Source organism: Python bivittatus, unplaced genomic scaffold (assembly GCF_059951505.1).
Source record: "Python bivittatus isolate LINGU-HERP-01145 unplaced genomic scaffold, Pbiv_v1 ctg000050_np1212, whole genome shotgun sequence".
In the NCBI taxonomy this organism is placed as follows: domain Eukaryota; kingdom Metazoa; phylum Chordata; class Lepidosauria; order Squamata; family Pythonidae; genus Python; species Python bivittatus.
Window position 1 is genome coordinate 7913966 of NW_028277033.1, and position 26629 is coordinate 7940594.

The following is a 26629-nucleotide window of genomic DNA, read 5'->3' on the forward strand; positions in this document are numbered from 1 at the left end:
TATGGTGTTTTCATCATAAGAAATTTCATTTTCTTCTCTGTGGGTGCAATCCAGATCTATTAAAATCAATGAGAGTGTTACCGTGGTCTCTAGCAGAATGTAGATTGAACTCTAAACCTGCTGTTGTAAAGTTCAGGATATGTAACTTCAAAAACTGTTCCCAGGAAATGAATTGGCTTTGTATCCAAAATTCTTAGCCAAGAAGACAAATGAGTGAATCTCCATTTCCACCTTTCCATCTGCTAGAACCCATGTTCAGCTTTGTAGCATGAGATTTGTTTCAGAAATTCGAAGGGCAGGTTTGAAACCATTCTAAGGCGTTTCTAGTCCTGTGACTTTTTTCTAGTTTTTACATATGACATTAGAGAACCAATTAAAAAATCCATTCACCTTCTATCCAATTCTGCATTTAGATACAGCTATGAATGAAACAGATGAATTGTCAGAAAAAGGGCGGGGAAGTTACATTCTGGGTTTTCAGAGAAATAGTGGTTTCAACTTTCCACTTGCTAACAGATAGGAAACTTGAGTGTCATTCACAATTTTTCAGAGGCTCATTTATATAAGTGTGTCTGATAGGAGTCTTGCAAAGTATTTCTTCTAGAAAGTAGTTTTGTTTCTGTGTGTTTCAGTTATGAAAGAACATCTTCAGGAAATCTTCCAGTTTGTAGCGTTAACTGATCTCTTTTCAATGATTTTGAAATGTCATTTGATTCATAATACCATGAATCAAAATTACCAAATTGACTTAGGATCACAGGAAGCAGTCCTACTCTGATGTAGACCACAGCTCAGTAGCATTGGTGCTGTCTGGTTGTGACTTCTAGCCTAACTATATCGAGAATTTTATGGAAAACCTGATGTTTCCCCAAGCCGACTGATCTGTATCTTTCATGTAGAAATGATACCACTTTGGTTATGTTCGGAATATACCATTAGTATGTGTACAGTTTCCCTCTACCTGGTTGTTTTCCAGGTGAGCTGGGGTTACAACTATCTGAATTTTTAGCCACAATAGCATGGAAATCATAATCTCAGCTAGAGATGTGGAGCTGCAAAACTCTACAAAACCTCTAGATGGCAGTGTGAGATTGGGAAGAGAGAGTAATTGATTGATTAATTGATTGACTGATTTAATAGTCTTCTAGAATGTTGCAACCCAAGGATTGGTATTCAGAGTTCTCCTGTAATTTATTATTCATTCCTTCTTCACTTATTCCTTCTTCGTTCATTTATAGTAAATAAGTCAATAGTTTATTGAGTTAGTCTCCAGACTATTTCAAGTATACTAGTGTAACAGCAGTTCATGCATGTTCATGCAAGACATTATTATTTAAATCTAAAACTAATACATTAAAAACATTAAAATGTAAATCAAAAATCAAAAAACTAATAGTAATATTTAAATATTTTAACCCTTACGACATAATAAGCCCACATATCAACAACTTGATTCAAATGCCTGGGGAAACAGCTAAGAGTTCAATGCCTTGCAAAAGGATAACTGGGTTGGCGCCACCCAAATCTCCATGGGATGCTCTTCTATAGGGCAAGTGCTGCCACTGAGAATGTACAAATCTGAGGTCCAACCAGATGGCATTGTTTGAAAGAAGGGACCTGGAACATGCCCTTTCTGATAGGTCTCCCCCATCTATTTTGGAATGGCTGTGTTCACCAGAGCCAGTAATAGAAAGACTGAAAAAGAATGAATGTGTGTAGTTGTACAACTACAAGATTGTACTAAGCTAGTACAATCTTCCTGAACTGGATGCTGGCTGGAATTAAACTCCAACCCTTTAAAGGAATCCAAATTGGGGAGATGTGATGGAATGGAATTATGAAGGCCAGGCTCAAGGAGATAAGCATGTTCTTAGTTCACCAGAGGAGCATGGGAAGATCAAGAGGATGAGGCTGGCACCTCCCTGAGGAATTCAGGGTGTTGTGGCTGGCTGGGGAGCTAGGTTTCAGTCTGGGGAGATTTTCTGTATAGAGGTTATAGCTAATAAACACAGTTGAACTGGATTTGTATTGTCTCTTGGAGTTCTTTGGGCTAAACCTGACAGGACAGTTGGTCCAGTACATTGTAAAACATTTTGAAAACAGATGATTTAAACTTCACCTGTGTTCCTATTTTACAGGTTAAACATTCAGTATAGCCGATGTCTCTCTCAAAGATGACATTTGATTTATCTCTTTTAGGCAAAATGTGCCTATCCTATTTTTAGGTTGATTAGTATCAATAAACAGGCAACCGGGTAGATGTATCCAAGTAAAGTTTGGACACAGTTTTCTATTGTTTCCATGACAACATGATCAGCAAATGAGGAAAGATATTAATGACCCCTTTTTGAAAAAAGGGAAAGCTTTTCCTTTAGTCTTATTTTACATATTCACTCACGGGGGATATTTTTTCACCTGTATGCTTTCAGCACTAACCACACTGTGAGATTACTGTAAAATAATCATAGTTTGCAGACATTCCTTCTAGAGAACATGCAGTCCTCAGTCCATAATCATATTTATTTGAGAGCAATCATCTGGACTACTAAGAAATAGACAGGCCTAGGGATTGACCAAAAGAGGGGAGTTCTAAACTAAAAGTGTATCAGTTACTCTCAGCCTAAATTCTACCTCAATGATTGGTTAGGGAAAACAAGGAGGATTAGCCTACATGGAACCTGAAGCTTCAGGTGAAGTGGGGAGTAAAGTAGTAAATAGATACTTAAAAACTAAGATAATTCTGTTTGAGATGGTCAGACTGGACCCTTACCTATCAGGGTATGATGGTTGATATCATGGGGCAGGACTTAACAGAATAGTGTCAGGGGCTTTCCAGTTTAAGGCTCCACCTACTGACAAATACCCATTTCTCTGTGCATGAGAATGTTGTAAATGTTTGGAAAACTTTGAATTGGCTGCTCTCATTACCAGATAGTAAGGCTAACATGTGATTTCTAATATTTATAAACCATCTGCATTGGAAATAAACTGAGATATCTCTGCTTCTCCCAGCATCTGAAAGATTTTCCAGCCCAATCTGACATCTGGAAACCCTTCCAGACTTGCGGCCCTTCTGAATTTCCAAAATTCTTTCCACCAGCCCTCTTGTCCTCTTCCCATCAAGACTTAGCAATGGAAGCTTCTGCTAAAGAAGGGGACAGAAGGATCTTCCCCAACCTCCTCCACCAGTGGTGTCTTGCTACAAAGCAGAACATTAAGAAGAAGGGCCAAGCGCGGGGATGTAGCTTTCTTAAGGATTCAGTATACTGGATTCCACTGAAGAAGGAAGAACCTTTCAGCTACTGCTTAGCCTTTAAGTGACACTACTGGTTTATCTCATACCAGTCTTGGCATCCTGAGTCCAGTTCAGGGCATCATGTTTTAGAAGAGAAAAGAGAAAAATTAGAAAGAAAACCAGTGAGGATGATCTAAGAACTGGGAAGTAGGGATTATATGGACAGCATCAGGAGACTGGGTACATTTAGCCTTGAGAAAAGGTGACTCAAGATATGATAGCATTTGTTCAAGTCTTTGTAGAGTGGCATGACCAAGAAGGACAAAGATCATCCAAAAGGACCAGACATGAAAAGATGTTCTTCTTACAGTAAGATCAATTATGAGTAAATATTAGGATTTTCATCTTCCTAATGGTAGGGGCAGTTCAACAGGAAAACAAATTAACAAGGGAGGTGAGAAGCTGCCCTCTGATTGCTGGTTGTAATCAACTAGAGGCTGGAGAATCATCTTTCTCAGATTCTTTAATTTCCTGCATTGAGCAGGAAAGTCTAAACCAGTGTTTCTCAACCTTGGCAACTTTAAGATGGGTGGACTTCAACTCCCAAAATTCCCCAGCCAGCCATGTTGATCTTTTCCAACCCTACAGTTCTAAGGTTCTGTTACAGAGCTGATGAATCCTTGATTTTACTAGTACAGTTGGCAGTTAAGCTGACCAAGAGCAGGCAATCCAGCAATGAAGCATGCTGAGTGCTGTTCTTCTATTCTTACCTGGCCTGTAACCTAAGATTTATTCCAGCTGTCAGCATACTGCTGGTTCTGTTTCATCTGAACTCTGTTTGCTGCAAGTTTTAATCCTAATTAAAAATCCCAGCCTTGCTCTGAAATCCTAATCCAAATCCTACACTTCCAGAAAACATAGTTCTTATTATTATCCCATCTCCCTGTGCTAGCAAGTTGTTGGAGATTGTACTCTGAGCAGCAAGCTTTTAGTGTTCTTAAGGGAAAAGAAAACTTCTCATTCAGAAATGTGTTTGCCTGACTTTGCCCTAATTGTTCCCTCTAGCTCTTATATTAAAATTAAATTGTATAAATAATTAAAAGTTGAAATTGGTTCCTATTTATTCTACTACTTCAAAGCCAAGAGATCCCCATTGGTGGTGAGCTTTGCAGCTCCCTGTTATTGCCTGTCTCTGCTGAGGAAATGCAACCGTCAATGAAATGCAGATCTAACTTCCCTGGGAGAGTGGAAAATGGGAGAAGGTGTAAATAAATAACTTGTTAGTTAAATTAGGGAAGAACAAATGAACTCAATCTGATTACCTAATCAGGGCTTGTACTGACACACGAAGGCTTTACGGGCAGACACATTTGTTTAACAGACATGCCCATTGGACTGGAGCACATAATTAAGAGGAAGGTAGACTTGTAATCCTTTCTTATACCCTTTTATGTAAATGTGCAATTTAAACATGCTGGGAAGCTTGGAAAAACAATTCCCTACAGTCAAAAAGATACTAGAGTGGATGGTCGGTAAGGTTTTCCAATGATGCATTCCAAATTAACATGGGGCCAAAAAGTGCCTTGTTTTTTTTCTCAGATGTTCTCTTTTGTTGTTCTGCCTCATTCTCAGAGAGCTTGAGAATCTGACTTTTCTCTGGGTAGTATTTGTTTTTTAAAAAAGCTTGCTTAATGGCCAGAAGAAGCAAAGGTATCAGTATTTTTTTCCAACATGTTTTTCTGCCACTTTGAAGCCTCCCTGATCATTTGCACTTTCTAGTCTGAAAAAGTCCAACAGGAACATGGTCTTTTGATTTAACTGAAATGTGGAAAGATGGAAAGTCTTCAGTTCTGGAAAAATGATTATCCAGTGAACGAGAGGATATTCACATGCATACCACTTGGTCACTTGCTAAGTAAGTGCAGAAACACATCTTCTTTCCCCATGAGAATTTAATCAAACTTCTCTTCTTGGATGAAATTTTGAAAGCAAACCCTCTTTCCCTAAACTCAATAAGAACTGACTGAATAAAATGCAAGAGGACTTTTCTGCATGGCCCTGTATTGCATTGATCTAAATTCCTATGCCACAAGCGTAGGTCACCACCTGTATAACCTGGCATGTAAGCTGACCAAAGGTCCTTCTTTATCCCATTCAATAAGATATACTGTCCCCGAAGCCTGAACGAACCTGAGAACTTAATGTGTATATTACTTCATGAGAATTTACGTGCTGGTATAGTTGTGCCACCTCCAGTAGAGATCAAGCTTTCAATGAGGAAGAAGTGGTTATGTTCAGCTCTTGACCATGAGCCTTGCTCTTACAAACTGAATTGCCAAGTTCCTCCTGGCAGTTATTGCCATAAGAAGGCATAAGATTGTTCCTAATCTTGGAACAATGTCACAAGGAAGTCCTTTTATTCTTTTATCTGAACTTTATTTTTAGTTTATCTATTTTGTTTGACTTTGTTTTATTTCATTCCCTTTAGTTTACTTCTTGTACATGTAAATTTTAACTGGCAGGTCTGTATGGTCGTTTTATTGCTCTTATTGTATTTGACCCTGCTTTTATGTGTTCTTTAAGTGTGGTCACTACTTCACCAGTCATTGTCCATAAATAAATAAATACTCTGCAATGTGTGAAAAATAGCTTTCTGTTGAAAGGGTACCCAACTGAAAAATAGTCTAAAGAGAAAGAATCCTAGGAATTGATGCATCTGATAACTTCATCCCCAGAATATCTCTTGACCATCTCACATTTTTACCAGATGTCAAGATTCTTTTTGTTTGCTTTTCCATAATGGCTGCAGCCCTGTGTAATGATCTCCCTTTGAGTGTCATATATCCCCCGAAGTAATGTCCTTTTGGAGGCCCTCTCGTGGTGGATCCCATCTCACTGGCATTGCTTGATTTCTAACTGTGAATTTTTCTTTATGTTACACCATTGTGTGTGATGGGTATATTGATGCAGATTATAACTTAGTTTGATATGCTGGGGTTAGTGTTTGTTTTTACTATGTATGTTTTAATGTTGTGGTATTGATCCTATTGTTAGATGTATTATTCGTGTTTTATTATTTATTATGCATATATGGATGTTTTTAATTTTCTTCTAAGCTGCTATGAGTTAGTGGCATGTACGTGGAAGGAAGGAAGGAAGGAAGGAAGGAAGGAAGGAAGGAAGGAAGGAAGGAAGGAAGGAAGGAAGGAAGGAAGGAAGGAAGGAAGGAAGGAAGGAAGGAAGATTTACCTCTTGGGAGTTAGCACTTGGATAACAGAATAAACATTCATCCAAATCACTAAACGGCAATGATCACTTCCGAATAGATAGACTTCAGCAATAGGAAGGAAGAGTGAATGGATTGTGAAGAAGGGAAAGATTGAGAAAGCCGTGGTTGGATAGAGTTCTTGGGATCCTCAAAAGGAGAAATAAGAAGTTTAAAAAACAAAGCATTGTCTGAACTGGTTTATGCACTTAGTGGAATCAAGGAAAAGAAGAAGGATATGGTGAGATATAGTGAACGGGGTTGGTGCGAACCCTGGACAAGATTATAAGACAAGACCAACAGGTTTACCCCAATTCTCCCTCCCACACATTATTATTGTATGGGAGAAATCACCAATTTGAGCTCAAACTGCATAACCATGAGTGGATGTTTTCTTGAGTGGACAGAACTCTTTTCAAAGAACATTGGCACAAATGTTGACCAAGCAAAATAGAATAGCATTTAATATCCCCAACTAGTCAAGAAACAATCTAGGGGAAATGGCACTTGATTGTAGCTTAGGTGAGTATTACAAGATGGAAAAAATGTATATAAAATGACTGCAGTCTTTTTTGTTGTTGTTGTTGTTCCACTGCCTTGAAGTTTTCTTGTTGGGAAACAAAATGATGGATGCAGAGTCTTGATCTAGACAGAGTTCCATGGAAATCAGTGGGAAGAAATGGGCTAAAGTCTGTCAAGATTTTGCTATGAACTGTTGTGCATAAACAGTACACAGCAGCTGAAATATTACTCCTCCCCCCGATTGTTATAAGCATTGTCATCCTAAAATACAGCCTTAAAGCAGGAAAAGTATGATTATTATACATTTATTAACCAACTGTAAATCTTGGTTGCACCTGCTTGTACATCACCTGATTTCCCTGTATTGCACTCTTGACAAGGAGCTGAACTTGAACTGACTTCACTGGATTTAGGGTGATCTGAGATAACGTGATTTTCTCTGTCCCTGGTTTACATGGACAATGATCCTTTCACACATGGAAATTTTCCTTGGAGGATTAAATAGCATCTATCACTAATATCTTGTAAACTCCTATCAAGGACTCCTCTTACTTGGTACAGTAAAAGTTGTGTTTGTTTTTCTAATTGAAATCCCTTTAGGCCATGGTCAACTGAGATGGAAACTTAAAAGACAGATTCTGCTCCATAAATAATGGAGCCATTCAATGGCAGGCAGATTAAGTCAATTACAGCATAGAATTAGGAAGTTGATAACCAGTTGATAACAAACCAGTTTGGTCTAGTGTTTAAGGCTCCAAGCTAGAAACCAGGAGATGGTGAGTTAGGCATGAAAGCTGGCTGGGTGACTTTGGGCCAGTCCCTCTCTCTCAGCCAAACTCACCTCACAGGGTTGGCGTTGGGGGGAAAATAGGAGGAGGAAGGAGTATTAGGTGTGTTCGCTGCCTTCAGTTATTTATATATAAAATAATAATAATAATAATAATAATAATAATAATAATAATAATAATAATAAAGGCAGGATAAAAAAATCTTTAAAAAATCAATCTTTCTGAACCATGGCTATATTTTAGCACATGTATTTCACCAAGAATTGGTGAGTTAACTATAACATCTTTTTTTCTTCATTTATATATCATGATGTCACACATCTCCATAATCCTTCTCTATTGGCCATTATGTTTCATTTCGCAAATGGAGTCTGACATGACATGAAAAGATTGCCTAACAATGATTCCTCACGAGTGGAGAAGAAATAAAGGCCTAATCACAAGAAAAGTAAGATTTAGTTAGCTTCTGTTTTAGCTGCTTATAGATAAATTAAAATTGATTTTTTAAATCACTCACAGCATGGTGAAGTTCCATTTCCCAGAGATACTAATTGGTTTAAATAAGTAACATTTGAAATACATGAAGATAGTATGGTGGTTTGTTAGATAACTGCCACTCTACATTTAAAAAGTATATTTAAATCAGCTAAATTTTTGGAGAGAACTAGCACAACTTGAGACTTGGAAAAGATGTTGGATACAGATATAGGAATCTAATAAACCTTTCTTTTTTTCATCCCAGTTAACCTGAACAGGTTTCATGGGCAGTAAAATGAGTAATCTTTAACTTGGTCATAGCCTGTACGGCTCTGCTATGAAATCAGAAAAGTAACTTTAAAAAAATAATAATTTTATCAGGCTATAAATGCAATCAAAGTCAATGATACTCCAAAACATATTGCAGTGATTAAAATACTTAATCCATGGAAGTCCAATTGAGCTCTTTTTCATTACTCTAGAATAAGTAATTCTAAGCATGTAACAGAAACAGGTTAGATGTGATTATGCTAAGGACACTTTACTTAATTTTAATAAATTCAAATCTGCATCAAACTGGAACTACTCATTCAGAACCCTTGATTGCTCCTGACCATTATATTACACTGAAGATACAGCTATTACTCTCCTTGCATTTCTTTAAAGAAGAGAAATAAGAAAAGATTCCATGAGATATAAAAACCATAAAATAGATGTGAGATTAAATAAATATATTCTCTCTCTCTGTGTGTGTGTGTGTGTGTATGTATGTGTGTACACACACACACACACAATTATAAAGACAAACTTACAGCAAGAAAGATAGTCTTGGGATTGTTGAACAATACACGGATTGGTATGTGAATGGCATGGGTATTTTGAAGGGAGTGAAATTATTTATCCCTTGTCTTTGATTTATTACAAGGTTCTTATTTTAATCGCTTGCAATTATTTCAACTTTATAAACTACAACCTAACATAATTTAAGGAAACTTTCTAACCCTTTCCTGCAGCCTGGAGGAATACTGTGAAGCTTCTCATAGTTGGGGGAATCTGAGGTATCATTAAGGCACAAAAAATATGTCAATTATTATAATGCCATTTAGATTTTTTTTTTTTTAAATTAAGACATGAACATCTGAAAAAGGGGTTAGGCCATCTCTGCAGCATCTAATCACTAATCACCTAAGAGAGATGACTCCCCAGTAGTGCTCTATGAAGATTTTCTCCAGCATTAGTGCTCCCAACCCATAGATGCAACACCACCCAATATCCTTCTGTACTAGCAAGTCAGCCTGTAGCCATATTGATCTCTTGTGTTTTGACAGTTGTCAAGCTGACATACAGCCGGTGCTTCACTGAACCCACCTTCTTCAAGTTCTGCAGTGTGCAAGGCTATCCCTGTTCCCACACATCAGTTACGTCTGGCAGATTCAGACAAAATCTTCACCCTTCCTTGGAGGAATGGAAAGAAACTGATTCTGCCCTTAGTCCATGCAGTGTATTCCAAAAAGGTGTACAAGAGTTTTGCAGCTGAAAATGCCTGGCATAACTTGTTTATACAGCCACAGAATTACTACTGCAGCAAATTCCTGCAAATGAGAAGAGCTTAGTAATTTTTTGTTATTGTTTTATAGGAGCAGAAAGTTTGGCTTATTTTTGCAAGATATAGGACTGGTATGTTAATTTATTACTACTGTATCCTTATTTGCTTTTATATGTGGTCAATCTCATGACAAAAGGCACGTCTGCCTTATTCTGGTTTGAAGCACATCACTGCACATGTAACAGTCAAAGCCAGACCTATCTAACTAGGCAATCTGCTATCTGGTTCATCAGTTGGCTGGAGAAAGGGGAAGAGGTCATTTGGGAAAAGACCATCACTGAATGCCTAAGGATCTATATTGCATATCAAAAGTTCTGGGGTAAGCAACTGGTAAAACTAAAGAGCCCCAAGTTAAGTTCAACTCCTGGTGAACACATGGGCACATTCCAACACACTTAAATTTATTTGGAAACAATACAGGAATGGTTTGTACCTGCCCTGTTTTGTTTGTTTATATTCTTTGTCTAACCTACAGCCCTGGGCTTTTCTGGTGACTTTCCATTGGTCTATTATGAATCAGACCTAACCCTATTTAGCTTGTTTGGGGCCAACCAGAGCTGGCTAGATGCTTTCACTTGTTCTGATTCCTCTGCTGCCTCCAGGTTAAAGGATCACAGAATGGAATACAAGGCAGAGATTTCTTTGAGATTGGAAAAGCCGCCACCAGTTAGAACAGACCAGACGTCAGAAGCCTGGAGCATTCAAAATCTTACTGAACTACAAGTTCCAACATCCTGAGGAAGAGTGGGTCATGGTGAAAGATGGTGGGAATAGTAACTCAGCAATATCTGGAGACACACACCCCCCCCCCCCCGCACCATATTGTTGAAAATACTGGGCTTGATAGACAAATAATCAGATATATTGAAACTCCATATCTTCCTTCCCAAACAATTGATTAACACTTCAGCAGAAGAGTCATGCTGTGGGTCCTATTTTTTTTTAATCTGTTCAGTCATGTCCAATTCTCAGAGATTGCCTGGACTAGTCTCTGCAGTTTTCTTGGCAAGATTTTTCAGAAGTGTTTTGCCATTGCCTCCTTCCTAGGCCTGAGAGAAAGGACTGGCCCAAGGTCACCCAGCTGGCTTCATGCCTAGGCGGGGCTAGAACTCATGGCCTCCCAGTTTCTAGCCTGATGCCTTACCCATTACACCAAACTGGCTGTCTATTAGAGAATGTAATTTGGCAGGCCCAAGAGGAAAGATATCTACTCTTTGGAATGTCATCCCTTGGGAGATCAGATTAGCCCTGACCCTTCACAAGGCCTTAAAGATGTGGTTTTGTCACTGGGTTTGGAGATGTACAGTAGATGTGTGGCAAAGTCAGGGCAGCGGTTGTGCTAATTTCCTGTTGGCTGGGTTATGTGCAGTTGTTGGCTTTTTCACTTCACCTGCTGATTGTATTCATGTAGGGTATTTACTTATTTATTATTTTTAATTGTTATTAGCTACCCCGAGTCATGAATTTATACAGGTAATTGATGGTAAGGTCAAATGTTTGCAGAAATAAAAAGGACATCAGTCTGGCCAAGCTTAAATTTATGTCTTGGTTCAATCAATCAAATATTTGGTGACTATTTGCAGTTTTCATTCTGTGCTAGATTTTCACAACTCCTACTGATTAAAATGGAACAAATACAGAGTTTTGAAAGACAGTGCAGTTTAAGAACTCAGTTGCCCAGCTCTTTAAAAATGCATCCCATCTATAAATTATTTGATTGTCTTCTGTCTTGTAATCTCTCTCTCTCTCTCTCTCTCTCTCTCTCTCTCTCTCTCTCTCTCTCTCTCGCTTTGATGCATGCCTACCTCGTCCTTTAAATCATAAGACCCATTCTTTGATTTTTAGAAACCTTTGAAACCTATAAAAGCTAAAGACATTGATAGGAAGAGTCCACAGCTACTTAAAAATAACAGGTGAAAGAAAAATGCAAAATATCATCATTTTCTCTGCTGGTAAAGAAAGCATTTTCAACGTGATATTGAGTCCAGGCCTATCACTGGAGAATCCAAAGGAAAGTTATAGCAATTTTTGGAAGAATGATTCACCCTGGCCCTCTACAGCAGGCAGGTTCCCTTCTATAATTTACTGTCTCATGCTATCCACTCAGTCCTCTGGTTCCTGAATGTTGCTGTCAACTCTTTTATGAATGCAGAACAACTTTGTAGAGGAAAACTTAGAAGTGTACCCCCATTGAACCCCTAATTGTGTCAATTATAATGGAAATCAAATCTTCCTTCTATGCTTCCATTCCCCTCCATGACCATGTAGACTTTCAACCCAACCTATTTAATAAGTGCCCATGAGTCCATTACTGTGTAAGACATAAATATATAGTTGTGGTTCTCATGTCTGTTTGTATCCAAGTCAGTATTCTTTGTAAACCAGATTACAAAATGATAATACCACTAAAAACATTTTAAAAAACATTTTATTATGGAAAATTGCTTGCCACTTCTCATCAAAAAAGAAATCTCAAAGCTGTTTTGAATAAAATTAAAAATCTAACTTACTTTTGATTCTCCTTTTAAAAATAAACTATACCTTCCATAATCAATGCTAGTTTTGAAATATTACTAGTAATACAAAAATGCTGATGATGCAAGTAACAAAATAACAGCACTAATTATCAGAAAGCTTCTGTTGAATGTAATTTATATTTTTGGGGTTTAATCACAACTCGAAAGCTCGTAAGTCAGTAAAGTTCAAATATTGTACCCGAAGCTTGTGATTTAAAGTCAGTAGTTGATGTGCATCACAGTTGTGGTTAATATAATATTAAAAATGCTGGATGTTTGCTAAGAAATATTTTATTAGTCTTAAGGGGGAAACTCATATGCTATCTTCCATGATGGATGATGGACCACAAGTCTCAGTAATTTATCGTTCGAAAGCATGGATGATTTCAAACTCCCGTGAAGGAAATCAGTGAATGCAGACAGCCAACTCTGAGAGAGCCTTGAAGTATATTTCACATACGTACATCAAGTTCCATCAAACTCAGTGCCACAGAACTAGATAGCAGCAGGCTGATCATCCAGTTTTGCAGCCCGGATAGGGTAGTCTTAATTTATGCAACTCTTTGCTACGCACCTGAAGGGCTTACTCCATGGTTGATACCATCAACTTCTATTGGAAGGCTAGTGTATATGACTCATAAGGGTACATCGCCAACTAGCTAGCCAAATGTCTGCCTGGACGATACTAGGATTGATTTAACATCAAAAAACAGAGAGCAGCATTTATTAGATTGCAAGGAGCAGATAATGAGAGGCAAACAAGATCATAATGAGTTTGTGGTTGCAGAACCAAGATTCCCAACTACTGGAGGGTTCTCCAGCATGGTTTTTTGCAAGTACTTTCTAGATACATGGTGCCATGTGTACTTTGAAGGCTGACCCACAAATTGGATTTGTCCTTTGCCAAGAGTCATGCTAGATGCCCTCTCTTCCACGGGCTTTTAAATTGTAATTATAACTAAAGGATCAGCTACAAAAAAGTGAATCCAAACTGCTTTGGGCAGGAAGCTGGTCAGGGAATGAATTTAACACACAGCTGAGAGCTTCCAAGAGAGTATTCATAATGTAAGGGAAAAGCTTCAGAAATGATAATTAAATAGTGAGGTGCTTTCAATATGTCCCTATTGTCATCTATGAAATGTTAGAGGATATCAAATTAACATAAGCAATTCTATTTTAAAAGCATCACAAAACATCTGTTTTTTTTAATCAGTTTGGAATTATGTTGCAGCTGCAGTGAACCAGAATATCATGCCGTTGATGACAGCTTAGAAGGCTCTGAATTCCTTGCAGCTTAATATTTCTTTGATAAGAAACAAGATTCTAGGAGAGAAGTTTGCTATAGTATGTACAGTAATCATAGATAAAGGGAAGGCCAATTCCATTATAAGTCTGGTCATTCAAAGACAACTTGATTTTTAATTAAGATTCTCCATCTTGTATTCCAACCCAGTGACCAGTGCCTGATTCCCACAACAATAACAACATGTTTGCATCTGCAGTGTTTGCAAAAATGATATGAAGCTTTCTTAATCAGCAACAATTCTCTTCAGAACTGAAGCAGAACTTCACATTCTTGTCACAACATGCTTAGGACCTTCAACTATGCATTTGGGAGAATAATTTCCTTGCTACTAAGAAAAGATCTGGATAATCTTTTGATGGCAGAGACCATACTTAATAGTTAGAAGCACACCTTGCCTTTCTGTGTGTGTTTGTGTGTGTGCTTGTGTATGTGTTTATTTCAGGAGAGGCAAGTTATAAAGCCGTGCACTAAACTTTTGGTGTGCTTCTTCCTTTAGTATGGTAGGGAACTACACATTGCAGAAGATCCTAGGGCTTTGCAAATGAGGTTTATGGCTGTAGATCGCCTAGTGTAGAGAGTAAAGGAGGTGACCTTGATAGAAATAGGCAACAGCTGTTACCTGGGCAAAGGAGGCAGAAACATTCTGAGAAGCAAGATTATATTGAGATGCAGGTCAGGCAAACATCTCCCCAATTCACTGGAATATAAGAAGGGGAGGAGATATAGCCCCATCAGACCTGCAAAATTCTGTTGTTATAGCCAATCTCAATAAAGTGTAATTCTGATCTTCCCGTGGAGTTGATTTTCTGGTCTGGTCTACCTGGAGTACCTGGTGGGGCTGACACCTAGGCTACATTATCAATATATTCCCAGACTTAGACAAAATGAATGTCTCTTGCTTGTTTCTGTGATAAACCTGTGTACAGGTGACATGATTCCAGACCATCTGACCAGATGGTGCTCCGCCCCAATGTTATACAAAGAAACCCATGGGCCAGAAAGGAAGATTTTAGACCTGACTTTTCTTGATATAGAAACACTGTGAGTCACATCACTTTCCTGCTGCTAATGTGTTCAATATTGAAAGACGAATTTAAATTGTATATTGCGACCATCACTTTGAAAACTACTCTAAGCATATTTGGTTAATAAAATATAACAGGAATTCAGATACTTGTCTAATTAGATGGCTTTCATTCCTGTAATGAATGCCCATGGAAGAACCATTCAACTGTGAATAGTCCTCGTCTGCAAAGGAGTGAATTCATACCCATGAAACATTTTGACACTGCTGTCTTATAGAGCATTTTCCTCTAATTTCTGCTCTTTTCTTAATATGCCAGGAAATTAATAGATCACACTGAGTTGTGGATAAAAAAGTCCATGTTACAAATGCAATATCTTGTATCTTATTAATTAGCTCAATCATATTACAGGCTTCCTTTTTTTTTTTTTCAAAATTAAAAATGAATTAAAAATTAAAAATAATTCCTTTCTAATTTTCCATTTAAGCATTTGGATGGCAATTTTTATTGTCATGATAATGGATCATATTATAGTCAGACCGTGAAGCAAATGAGACCTATTGTTAGACTCGGTGGTTCTTGATAGTCTCCCATCAAAATAGTAACCAGGTCTGAACCTGCTTAGTTGTTTGAGGCCAGGCAAATTCAACTTAGGACCACATCATGTGAAAATTCATCCTGGAATGTCATGGAGTTTGAGGGCTCATGTGTGGAAGTATGCTTGGCAGCAAATGTCACAAAGTCATGTGCTACATAGTTTTCTGTTTGGGGCAACTTATCTGTGGTCCTATGCAATATCATCATGAATACAAGTTATGTGCGCCAATTGGAACAAAAAATCTGCAGGAACCATTTTAGTCTCTGAGGACATTTTTAAGATAGCCACAGTTGGACTGGGAAAAGAAGATGCATAAGGCAGTATGTATAACAAAGAGAGTGTTAGTATATCTCCTAACAGAAAGAGATGACAAGGATTGTGTGAAATAACAACAGGAAGTAATGTCAGGCCTGTACTGGACACTATGTTCCTGAACTAGCTTGTGGACAATAAGAAGAGATTGTCTGATTCCTGAAAAGGTCCTAGTCAGCAGAAAACAGCTCCACACAACGGCCAAGATACCCAACCAGATGTAGACCAAGCAGTTTCTCAGAATATTGGGAGACAAACTGACAGTAGACACAACCAGGTAGTCATATCTTCCTATTAATCTGGTCAGCTGTTTATTGTACATTCACTGAGCTGTGCTATAAATCTTAATAATTTCAGACCTGGACATTTTGATGGAATCTGTAGTAATAGGAGAGGGGCAATAAGTCTGTTTGCCTTTTAATCATGCAGTATCATGATACAGCTGAATACTGGAGTGCCAGCTAAACACTATAAGGAAGGAAGAAACTGCAAACACACACAGACACAAATATATTCAATCAATGATCGGAACAGTAAAAGAGGTGGACAGTAAAATTACACTACAATAATATAATAAAACCTTTTTTTTAAAATGCATGTAAAATGCATGTAAAATTCCAGTGATATAGCTTGCAACATAACATACCCTGGGCATAACACTTATTCTTCCTTACCCCAGATCTAATTCAGTAGAAATTTGTTTTACTGCTTTAATAGCTGCTACACAAAATTTAACTACATTATATTTTCCATTAGGCTTATTGTCTGATAACAGAAAAGCAAGATGAAACTTATTTGATTGTCCTACCATCTGTTCCAACAAATAAGAGTTGAGAGATAGCTACCTTGAGAAACTGCAGTTTTACGTTGGCTTCTGGAAAATTCTGTATGGAGAATATTCGTAGCTCTGGTAAATATTGTGTTAGAGTCTTGGTTGGGCTGAAGATCCTGAGAGGAGGGAGCATTAAATTAATCTTATCAGAAGTTTAGTAAGAAGTGTGATTAAGCTGTTGTGCAGTTCTCTATGGTGGTTCTCCAAGTGTTGCAACCTAAAATTGTTTTAAAAGCAATCAGGCTTGTGCCAGTAAAGTAGGAGCACAGGCCATAACCATTCCAGGCTTCACTTCTTCCTTTGCCTGCCTGCATGTCCAGACAAGGCAGGAGGAAGTCTGAAAACAGCTGCACTTGCCTTCACAAGCTGACCATGGTCAACTGAGAAACCCTATGATTATAATACAATTCAGTTATTTCATTTCCATAAGGGCATACATTTTCAGCATAAGGAGTTTCCTTAAATCTGTCTTGGAAAACTGAGGAGTAAAATTTGAAAGCAAAACAGCGTGGAAGAAGAATAATTAACAACAACAGCAGCTGTTCTCTGGACAATCTGAACAACCATTGAAGAGAGATTGATTGTGACATCTTCTTAGGTATGTGACACTAAAGAAAGAACAGGACTTCTTTGAAAGCATTAAATGTTACAGAAACAAAGGTTTAGGGAGCTGATTGGCCACAGAACATCAGCTTGAGGAAGTCAAATAACAACAGGGTTCCCCACTTGCTTCTTCTCTAGATGGAATGTGAGTATGCACAGGTACATCAATAATACCTTAAACGACAGAGTTATTTATAATACAGAGCATCACTATTTCATTTATGCTAAGCAGTCCTTCATATTAAGTAATTACCTTCTATCACGTAAAAATAAGTATTATTTTTGTGGTCGTTCTGATATCTGGCTTGCCCCAGTAGTCCTTTCCTAAGATCCCAGAGTGTAGAGTTGATCACTCTGCTTTCTTTTGGGAATCAAATCAGTTAAATAAAGTTATGAACCTCTTCTTGTGAGAACTTGGCAAGGAGCATGCTGTACATTTACGATCCTCAACTTAATCATCTTGGAAAGCTAATCCAAAGAAGCAGATATAAATGTGGGTAACCTCTAACTCCCAGATGTTCAGCATTCACTCTTCTTTTTTATGACATAATGCATCTACACAAAACAAGCCAGCAAGCCAGTCATTCATTCTTTCCTGCTTAATTAATGACTCAGCTTAAACAACTTAGCCACTTGCAAAGCTCATTAATTGTGTATGTATTTTAATTATACAACATGAGATTGCAAACTGTTAATATGTTGAGCCAGGAAAAGCGATCTACTTGTTCTCTCCAATGCTTTACATAACAATTTCAGCCTGGTAAGGCTTTCCCAAAACTAGTTGCTACATCAGACTGAGATCTTCAGCATTCTTTGTGGTGAAAACTTGCTTTAATATTTTCCACCAAGATTCCATCTTTCCTATTTGCCTTTGTGCCCCCTTTCTCATACACTTGTCGGTGATGCTATCTACGCTCTCTAGAAGTTTAGGACTTCAATTCCCATCTGCTCTAGTCAATGTGAGCAATGACAAGCCTTCATGGAATGGTCCAAATATCAGATCACCGGATCTCCAAATTAGGACTTTTGTTGTTTAGTAAAGATATGTTACTATTGTATAAGAGGGTTAATTGAAAGCTAGACAGTGTCATTCATTTCTAGGCAGTGACGGATTGTTTACAAAAACCTAATGCAGGAGATAATGGAGATATAACATCAGGCCATAAATTCATGCAAGCTTCCTTTCTGCGTTGGAAAAGCACTTGGCTGGAGCGACAAGTAAATAATGTAAGCACATTCAGTTAGCTGATTGAGTGGGAAACATGTGCACGACCATTACTTGATCTGTTTTGTCTATGCAGATGAATCACTTACCTTCAGCCTTAGTTTTCTGGGGTGATATCTACTTTCCGGTTCATGACGTGTGCACAAATCCCCTGACTTTTCCAAGGACAACCCATGAAATTTACAATGATTTTGTAAATCATAATACTTCTTCTGCTTTATTAACTTGGAGAAATCTATCTGTTTGCGTATATACAGAATACAAGCAATTGCTGTTTATCTCAGCAGGTGACTTTACATGCTCTGGACATGTATTAAAAGCCTTGTTTGCATTTCTGAATGTGTGTGGATGGAAAATATTCCTAGCTGCTTTCTCAAAGGCTTGGTTTTCTGCTTTAAAATTGATATAAAAGTGGTTATGGAATGATTGATTGCAGCTTTCTTTCTCTCTCTCTCTCTCTCTTTCTTTCTTTTTTTTTTTTTTTAAGCATTTGATTCAGATGAAGACAGTCGGTAGTTCTTGGCTTCTTCATCCATCCATCCATTATGGCTGCATCTAAGATGTTTTTAAATATGTTTGTAAAAGAAATGAGTGTGTCAGTGGTTTATACATTTGGAAAGGTGTATATTTTACAGGAATTAAAACCAGATCCTTGCCAAATACTTTCACACAATGCAGAATGGGTCTTATGACTTTCTGTGGGAGAGTAAATGCTTGCTTTGCTCTTTCCTACTGGAATGAATGAGCTTGGAAAAGAATTTTAGCTAATTGATCTCCATTGCTTCATTCATCCCGACCAAGGACAAAACAAACACAGGAAGAGGCTCTTCCATGAGTATTTATTTTAAAGGTGTGTTTAATTAAAATACTACTCTTTGCAGGTATGTGTGAGAGAAGGAGGTGCTTTTCAGTCTCTTACTAAAAATCAGTAATGATTGTTCAGCCTTCAGAGATGAAAGTTCTGCTTGCTAATCAGTTCCCTATTTCTGTCAGTGAAAACAACCAGTCCTCTGTGTATTACTGTGTACAGTTGGATCTGTTCCTACCTTTGGATTGGCTGTGGAAATGATCAAATACGTGCACATTTCTTTCCGAGTCTTTATTCAATATTTACCCAGATATTTGTCAATATTCTTGAAGCTGTAAGTTTGCTGTTCAGCCTTATTTTAATTAATTCTTGTGTTTTATGTTAATGTAAAACAATATAATCCAGATGAATGGAAAGACCAGTGAATAGAGAAAGCCTGTGATTAAAATATTAAAATACAGCAGGGAATTATTGATTCGCTTCTACATAAATGTCTCAGCTGCATATTAATTGTCCAGTAATTGTCTTCTTACTGTCTGGAATGTTTCCTTCAACTCTGCCTTCAGTTTTGTGACAACCATGTTTACTGTGGATATTGTTTTAGATAAATAATATTAAAAAAAAAATCAATTGCCAGGAAAGTAATATCTTGTGCATTAGACCACATCTAAGACTACAGAAAGCCCTTGGCTTGCTTCCAACTCTATCAAATTGGAGGAGTTTCTTTTGGGTTAGGGTTTATTCCTTTCTTTTCAGTGCTGTAAATCTGTCAAGATTTGATGTTGTTTGTTTGCTTGGAACTCAGAGGAACAATATGGAGACTAAAAACAATTGCTCCATGTAGTTAAAGGGCAAAACAAACTCATGAAGCATAGTAAAAATTGTGTTCACAAAAGAGATTCTGGTTTCTCTTGGTGTTACTTGTGTGGTTTTCTGAAGAACTGGGCAATTATTACTTGGACTGAATACATTTGGTTTTCAGAATAATATTCTTCTAGATCCATAGGAATTGTTTAAGAGAAACATTTGAGAAGTTTCTTCTCTTTGCAGAAGAAAAAGGTTAAGCTTTTAAGCGAACACTTAAATATTGGGCTACAGGGACATTGGCCTGCTCCTTAAAATAGCATCCCATCCCAGGTCAGATTCTTCCATATGTATCCTGTAAAATATAGGAGCAGTTCCATGTGATACAATATTCCCTGTAGGGAAGTAAGTTGGTTAAAGTCATTTTACCTGAAGAGAGTACATCATGCAATAAGCCTTATTATGCATTATGGGGTCTTGGAGGATTCATGTAAGCTTAGTATACTGTATTGGGCAATAACTCAATGTCTCATGTAACACATAGCTCCTTATGAAGCCAAGGATCTTTAGTCAAGCTAAGAAGCACATGTTGGCTATTTAAGCAAAACGTTGACCACATTCACACATTTTTTTAAAAAAAAAATCTCCATAATTCTAAATATTGCTGTTGAACATTGTCATTATTCTCAATTTTACTGTCCGCAGAGAGCGAAGAGGTTTACCAGCGACAGGTGCTGTCTATTTCCTGCATCGTCTTTGGAATAGTCATTGTGGGCACAATCTCTGCAGCGTTCTACTTCAGAACAAAGTAAGACTCCTTAACTAATCTCTCTTCTTCCTTCTAGCCTCTCAGGCCATTGGTGTTTCCCGCCCACTGTATCGTTTCTTGATGTTATTATTCTGGGGAAGACATGCCAGAGACTTTTTTTTTAATGCAGATTCTTTCTTTTCTGAGACAATGCCCTGAAGCAAAAATGCGTGTAGTAGAACTACAGTGGCGTGCTTATGTGCTACTCTGAATCAGTTTGGACCAGGTTAGATGGCTTTCCCAAAATATGCATGTGTGTTTTAATGGCACCAAATGGTCAGGATCAAATCAAATGGAGTTTGAATCCATTTGGCTCAAGCACATTTTCCAAATTGATTCGATGTTTCCATTAATTGCACACAGTTCCATGTAATAGGATCTTCAGGATTAGAATTCTATGAACATGCAGAAATACAGGTGAAGGCCTTAGCTAATTTTTTGGAGCTGTAGGCCAGATAGCTCTAAGAACATTAAAAAACAACTACTTCTGACCTTATTTTCTTATCTTACCTTATAATCTTTCAAAAATAGCTAGGACTCAAGCAGTGCTGAACATTCTAGAAATAATAGGGGATAATAGCAAAGTCCTTGGAAGTATTCAGTTTAACTCGTGACAAATTAATTTATTGCAGGAATGGAAGTCTGTCACTTTCTGGATAGTTGCTGGGTGACAACTTCCATCAGCGGTGTTACCTGAATCTGATGAAAGTTTCCAGCTCCTGGTTGAAGGATTATTGGGGCTGACTTTGTACTACACCTGGTACAAAATGCAGCAGCAGTTGAAAATAAAGACCAATTTGTCTCCTATAAATTATTATTATTGGATTATATTTTTATATTATTATTATTATCATCATCAATATTATTTTACTGTGGATGTTTTAGTTACTCTGTCTTTGTACTTTGTTGAATTTTAATTATTGGAAACCATCAGAAGTTGCCGAGATGTGGTGGTCTATAAATGTAATAAATAAAAATGCTCAGATTAAAAAAGAAATGGAGTCAAAGGAATGTTGATGGTGGCTAAAAAAAATTTGTTTTGCCAGCAAATGCTTTTTATGTTTTATGTTTTATCACAAGTACCAATTTTCATCATTCTGGTTGGATTGTCTCCAAACTGGTGCCCTTCTTCTTGGCTACATATTACAAGAGTTGAAGTCCAAGGGAAAAGTCCATGTAGCCCTTCAGAGAGCACCTAGACTGGTTCATCAGTGACAAAAATTAGCATTTTCTGCTTTGAGAAAAGGGCTAAAAAGCAATGCCAAGAAATCTCTGGAATCAACATCTGTCGAGCCAGGTTGAAATATATGTGAATCCTGGAATGGGAAACAGGTTGCTCGGAAGGGAGAAAGGACTTCCTGAAGATTTGGGTGCCAGAGCCCTCAGAGGAAAATGGCACGGTGCACACTTGTAGTCACTGAAAATGCATTTGTGCCCTTGAGGAACATGATGCATGGCTTTCGTTTCGGGAACCTGGCCTGTTCTTCAGGAGAGAATTGGAAGAGTGATTATGTGTAAGGTTGTAAATACTGGTGGATACTGTGGTATCCATGAGGCATCACGGTAGAGAGCTAAGACATTAAAAAAAAAATGATTTAATTATCTCTTATGAAATTGCTCTTGCCATCAGGAATGTTACATCCTTCACAAGAATGAGGTGCATTGGCATTTTTGTGCTCCTCCCTCCCTGCTCTTGTTTCATCTTCCTCCCTTTCTGGTTTTGTTTCTGCAAGCATAGAGAAGTATTTGCTTCATTCCCAAAAGTGACATTCTTCAGGGGAAGCAAACAGGTCAATTATCCTGATGCATAATGTTGGGGAGGAACTCACTGTACTGGGAGTTATTCTGAGTTAAGTCCTAAGGATTTCAGTGGAAGGGACTTTGTTTACTTGCCCATTATAGTAAATTGGATTTACTCCAGAGAATGTCCCTTCCTTCCATACATTTTTAAAATCTATTCTTTACTCCATTTCTTTATTTCACTTCTATACTACCTAATCTATTAGAGACTCACAGTGGTTTACAGTAGTCTGTAAGAAAACTCACTGAAGCAGAGGGGGAAGAAAGGGAGCATTTCAAAGCACATGGCAGGTGGATGTTACAATGCCAGGTTTATCTTGGGAAATGGCTGTTAGCCCTTCAGTTGCCCACTGTAAGGGGAAAGAAGAAGATCAAGCAAGTCACAAAGACCCCACCATAATGAAATTGCTCCTCATTGAGGGCAGGCATTTTGTTAATTCACTTTCCAAGATTTGTAACCTAACTCCTTATCTCTTAACATTGAACCTGATTAATGACATTCAGCATGAATCTTACTTTCCTGATCAAGCTGTGCTGTTAGGGGCTTGATATTAACCAGCAATTAATCATCGACGATGAATCCGTTATCATTACCCATTACCATTACATCTATGGTAAAAATTAATTAATTAAAGAGACAGAGCAAACTTTCATCAGAAAGGAGGAGGAGGAGGAGAAGAGTAGAAAGGCTAATCATGATACACTCTTTAGAGAAGCTCCATCTTAAGTAACTCCTGGAACTTTGTAAAGTTTTAATTCTAAGAAGATGCTGTTCTACAAGATTAGGCTGTAATAGGCCTAGGTTCCCCTACTTCATGTAAAATGTCTCAGACTGCCACACTTACAGGAATTCTCTAGCATTTTTTCTTTACCCAGAATGCCTCCACAAACAGCAACTGGCAGTCAGAAGACACGATGTACATTCCTTAACCTCTCCACGCAGGGACAAACTCAGCCGCAATTTCAGCTGGGAAACGGTCGACATTTTAGACCAAGCCAAATCCAAAAATGCCAGGGAAATCCTGGAAGCTCAGCACGCAAACAAATCAGCCATCAAGAGACACATACAGATAGACCTCACGTACACACTATTTAAAAGACAGAACCAAAAGTGAGAGGAGGAAGCAACTAATCCAGAGCACGACTTTCCCAGCAGTCAACACCCAGATAAGCAGGAAGCAGGGCCAGATGAACAGAAACAATATCCTAACCCAGGAACCATCAAGGAGGAAACCACACCCCCACCAAGACTGGCAGACAAACGATTATATATAAGCAGCCAACAAATGTCCCTCTCCCACGGACTGATGTTGCTACCTAACCTGGTCATGAAACATCTACAGGAAAACGACCAAGCTCAGAAAAACCTCAAGAACCCAACAGTTTGACCCTGAGCTTCATATATTCTGTGCTATGAAATCCTTAGGTCTCTGTCTACACTCTCTTGCCCTCTTGAGATTGGTAAGTCATGAGGTACTGAAGAGTCACTCCCACTGGACGTGTCTCTTCCAACACTTTGAATTCTATGCAGTGAAAGAATCAAAATTATGATTCTCCAATGTTGTGGCAAAACGTATAGTCTACTAGGACTTTGATATATACCTAAAACCTCGCATTCCTACAAGTTATTACTCCACAACTATGCATTCCAGGGCATTTTTCATGAATTAATTGCTTGATAATTCTTTAATGTTCTGTTTTTAAAACTGGTTATAATTCCCTATTAATCTGGGAGCAATTAAGGTATTGAAGAATACTGTGTTTATAAGTGTGAGAAACAGTTTATGAAACGAGAGCCAGTTTGGCCTAGCGGTTAAGGCACCAGGCTAGAAACCAGGAGATGGTGAGTTAGGCATGAAAGCCACTGAGTGACTTTGGGCCAGTCTCTCTCTCTCAGCCCAACTCACCTCACAGGGTTGCTGTTGTGGGGAAAATAGGAGGAGGAAGGAGCATTAGTTATGTTCACCGCCTTGAGTTATTTATAAAAAAATAAGAAATGGGGGATAAGAAATCTTAAAAAAAAAAAAAAAGTAGCCTGTTGCTTATGTAGCATTTTATTGTAGTGATCGCACAGATAATAATGTCTTACTAAAGGCAGAGCAACTCATTTTACAGATATTTTGCTAACATATGCAATAAATGGAATTAGATGAGTCTGACTTGTTTTTCAGATAAAGCTTTTAATTCAGTGCTGATGTTTAAATAGAATCTTACTGTCTCAGCTCTTTCTATTTTTTTTAATGCATTTGATAACAAGTTTCTGGTCCAATGTATTCTAGGCAAACTCATTATTCCCATCCTTTTTTTCATCCTTTTCATAAGTGGGAGCCTGTTTAACTGATCTGTCCTTCCTCATTCAGCAGAACTATGCCTATGTAATTGCACTGTGTATTCCAGCCCTTTCCCAATCTGTTCTCTCTTGAGGGGTTGCCCAAGCTCCCAAATTCTCAGTCACCGTGCCATTCAGTCATCCAGTTGCAAAAGCTTGATTTATTTCAAATCCCCATTTCAATCTCATCATGTTCTGTCCAACAGACCTGCCCTAAATTATATGACTTCATTGGCATGATGTCATCCGGACCTTGCTAAGATGAACCCAATGAAACACCTGCATTCCACTTTGGTTGGATTTGTTCTTCCATTACGACTCGCTTTCAGTTATCAGGTGAAAGAGGCAAAATGAATTGGAGGGTAACTAAACCATTTTCATCTGTTTTTTGTTTGTTGGTGCTCCTTTGTAGAAAGCAAACGAAGTACATCCAGGAACAGTTGAAAGAGATACAGAATGGGAAAACCTACAGCCTTAATGCTTCCAGCATAATGGCAAAAACAGAGACCAGGGCCCAAGGCCAAGTCCAGCTGCAAAATGTAAGTAAATGTGCCAATGTTAGTCCTTATTACACTGGCTGAATGTTGGGTGCTGATGGCCTGGGCATTCTCGCTTCTTCCTCTCTTCCAAATGTGACCTAATTTGCACCTGAGGTCCTGGGTGTGAGAGAGGAGGGGGAATGTCACAATCTTCCAGGAGAGCCTGTCAAAGCAAGGCAGCACCTTCATGCTGTTTTGTCAAAGTTGGCCGAGACAAACGGTAGCATCTCAGTTGGCCTAGAACTTCACCGAAATCAGAAGACGTCACGTAGCAATCTGCAATGTGCAAAGAACTGGAGACATGAGCCCAAATTCTAGGGGAGGAACTGCTGCTGAAAAATGGCAGCTTAAGAGAAATGATGTTGATATGAAGGAACTGTTAAGAAAGGATTTGGAGAAGCGATTACCTAGGCCAGAAGTTGAAGCGAAACCAAGAAAGAAACTTAAAATAATCCTGGCTTGATTTTCTTAGTGTAAGGGGGAACAGAGAGAAACTTGGACAGGCTTTCCAGATGTTGATATAGGGTATTAGATATACCCTAATATAATAAGCAGCATTCCTGGAATTCCTCCTGGGTCTGTCTGTTCAGCTGACCTACCTCAGAGAACTGACAAATCCTTTGAAATCAAATCCAGGGACTAAATCAGCTTGAGACTTTGAACCAGTCATGGTTCTAACATTGTAGTTCTGTGTCAAAGGAAGTTTGGCATTACTGTCCATCTTCAGATCTGTTTCCTTTAGGAAATGCTGCCACTGACAAGTCATTCTGGCCATTATTTTCATGTACATGGAAGAAAAAATAAATAAATAAAGATTACGCTGCCCAGGACCAACCATTTCACATCTAAATTTTTGGCAGCATTATTTGGAGATACTTTGAGGTTTGTACAATGAGGACAAAAGGACTCTTATGCCCCTAAAATTGCCCGCTCTTGACTTAGAAATTTAAAGAATTACACTGATCATCTATTCCCCAAGTTCATATTTATATTCATATTTATATTCCTGTTCTTTGTCCCTTTGTTCTCCAGTATTCTTGCAGGCATTCTCCCCTCCCCCAAAATACCAAAATATCAAGAAAAGAAAAGTTACTGATGGAAATGAATAAAGATTCTGGATATCATCAAAGCTGGAGCAGTGTCTTTTTTCTTCTTTTTTTAAGAACAGGAAATGCTTTTGGTTATTGTTTGCACCTCTTACATGACATGGCTTCAGTAAACAGATCGACTG

The 26629-nt window shown here is 38.1% G+C and overlaps 1 protein-coding gene across 2 annotated transcripts in view; it reads left to right on the forward strand.

Annotated features, from left to right (window-relative positions):
• NRG3 (neuregulin 3) overlaps window positions 1-26629 on the forward strand; it is a 499554-nt gene that overhangs the window by 453872 nt on the left and 19053 nt on the right. For both annotated transcript variants that reach the window (XM_088130194.1, XM_088130190.1), the window contains exons 5-6: window positions 20628-20730; window positions 25272-25398. In XM_088130194.1, coding sequence (XP_087986320.1) covers window positions 20628-20730; window positions 25272-25398 — 230 coding nt within the window. The remainder of the gene's footprint in view (window positions 1-20627; window positions 20731-25271; window positions 25399-26629) is intronic.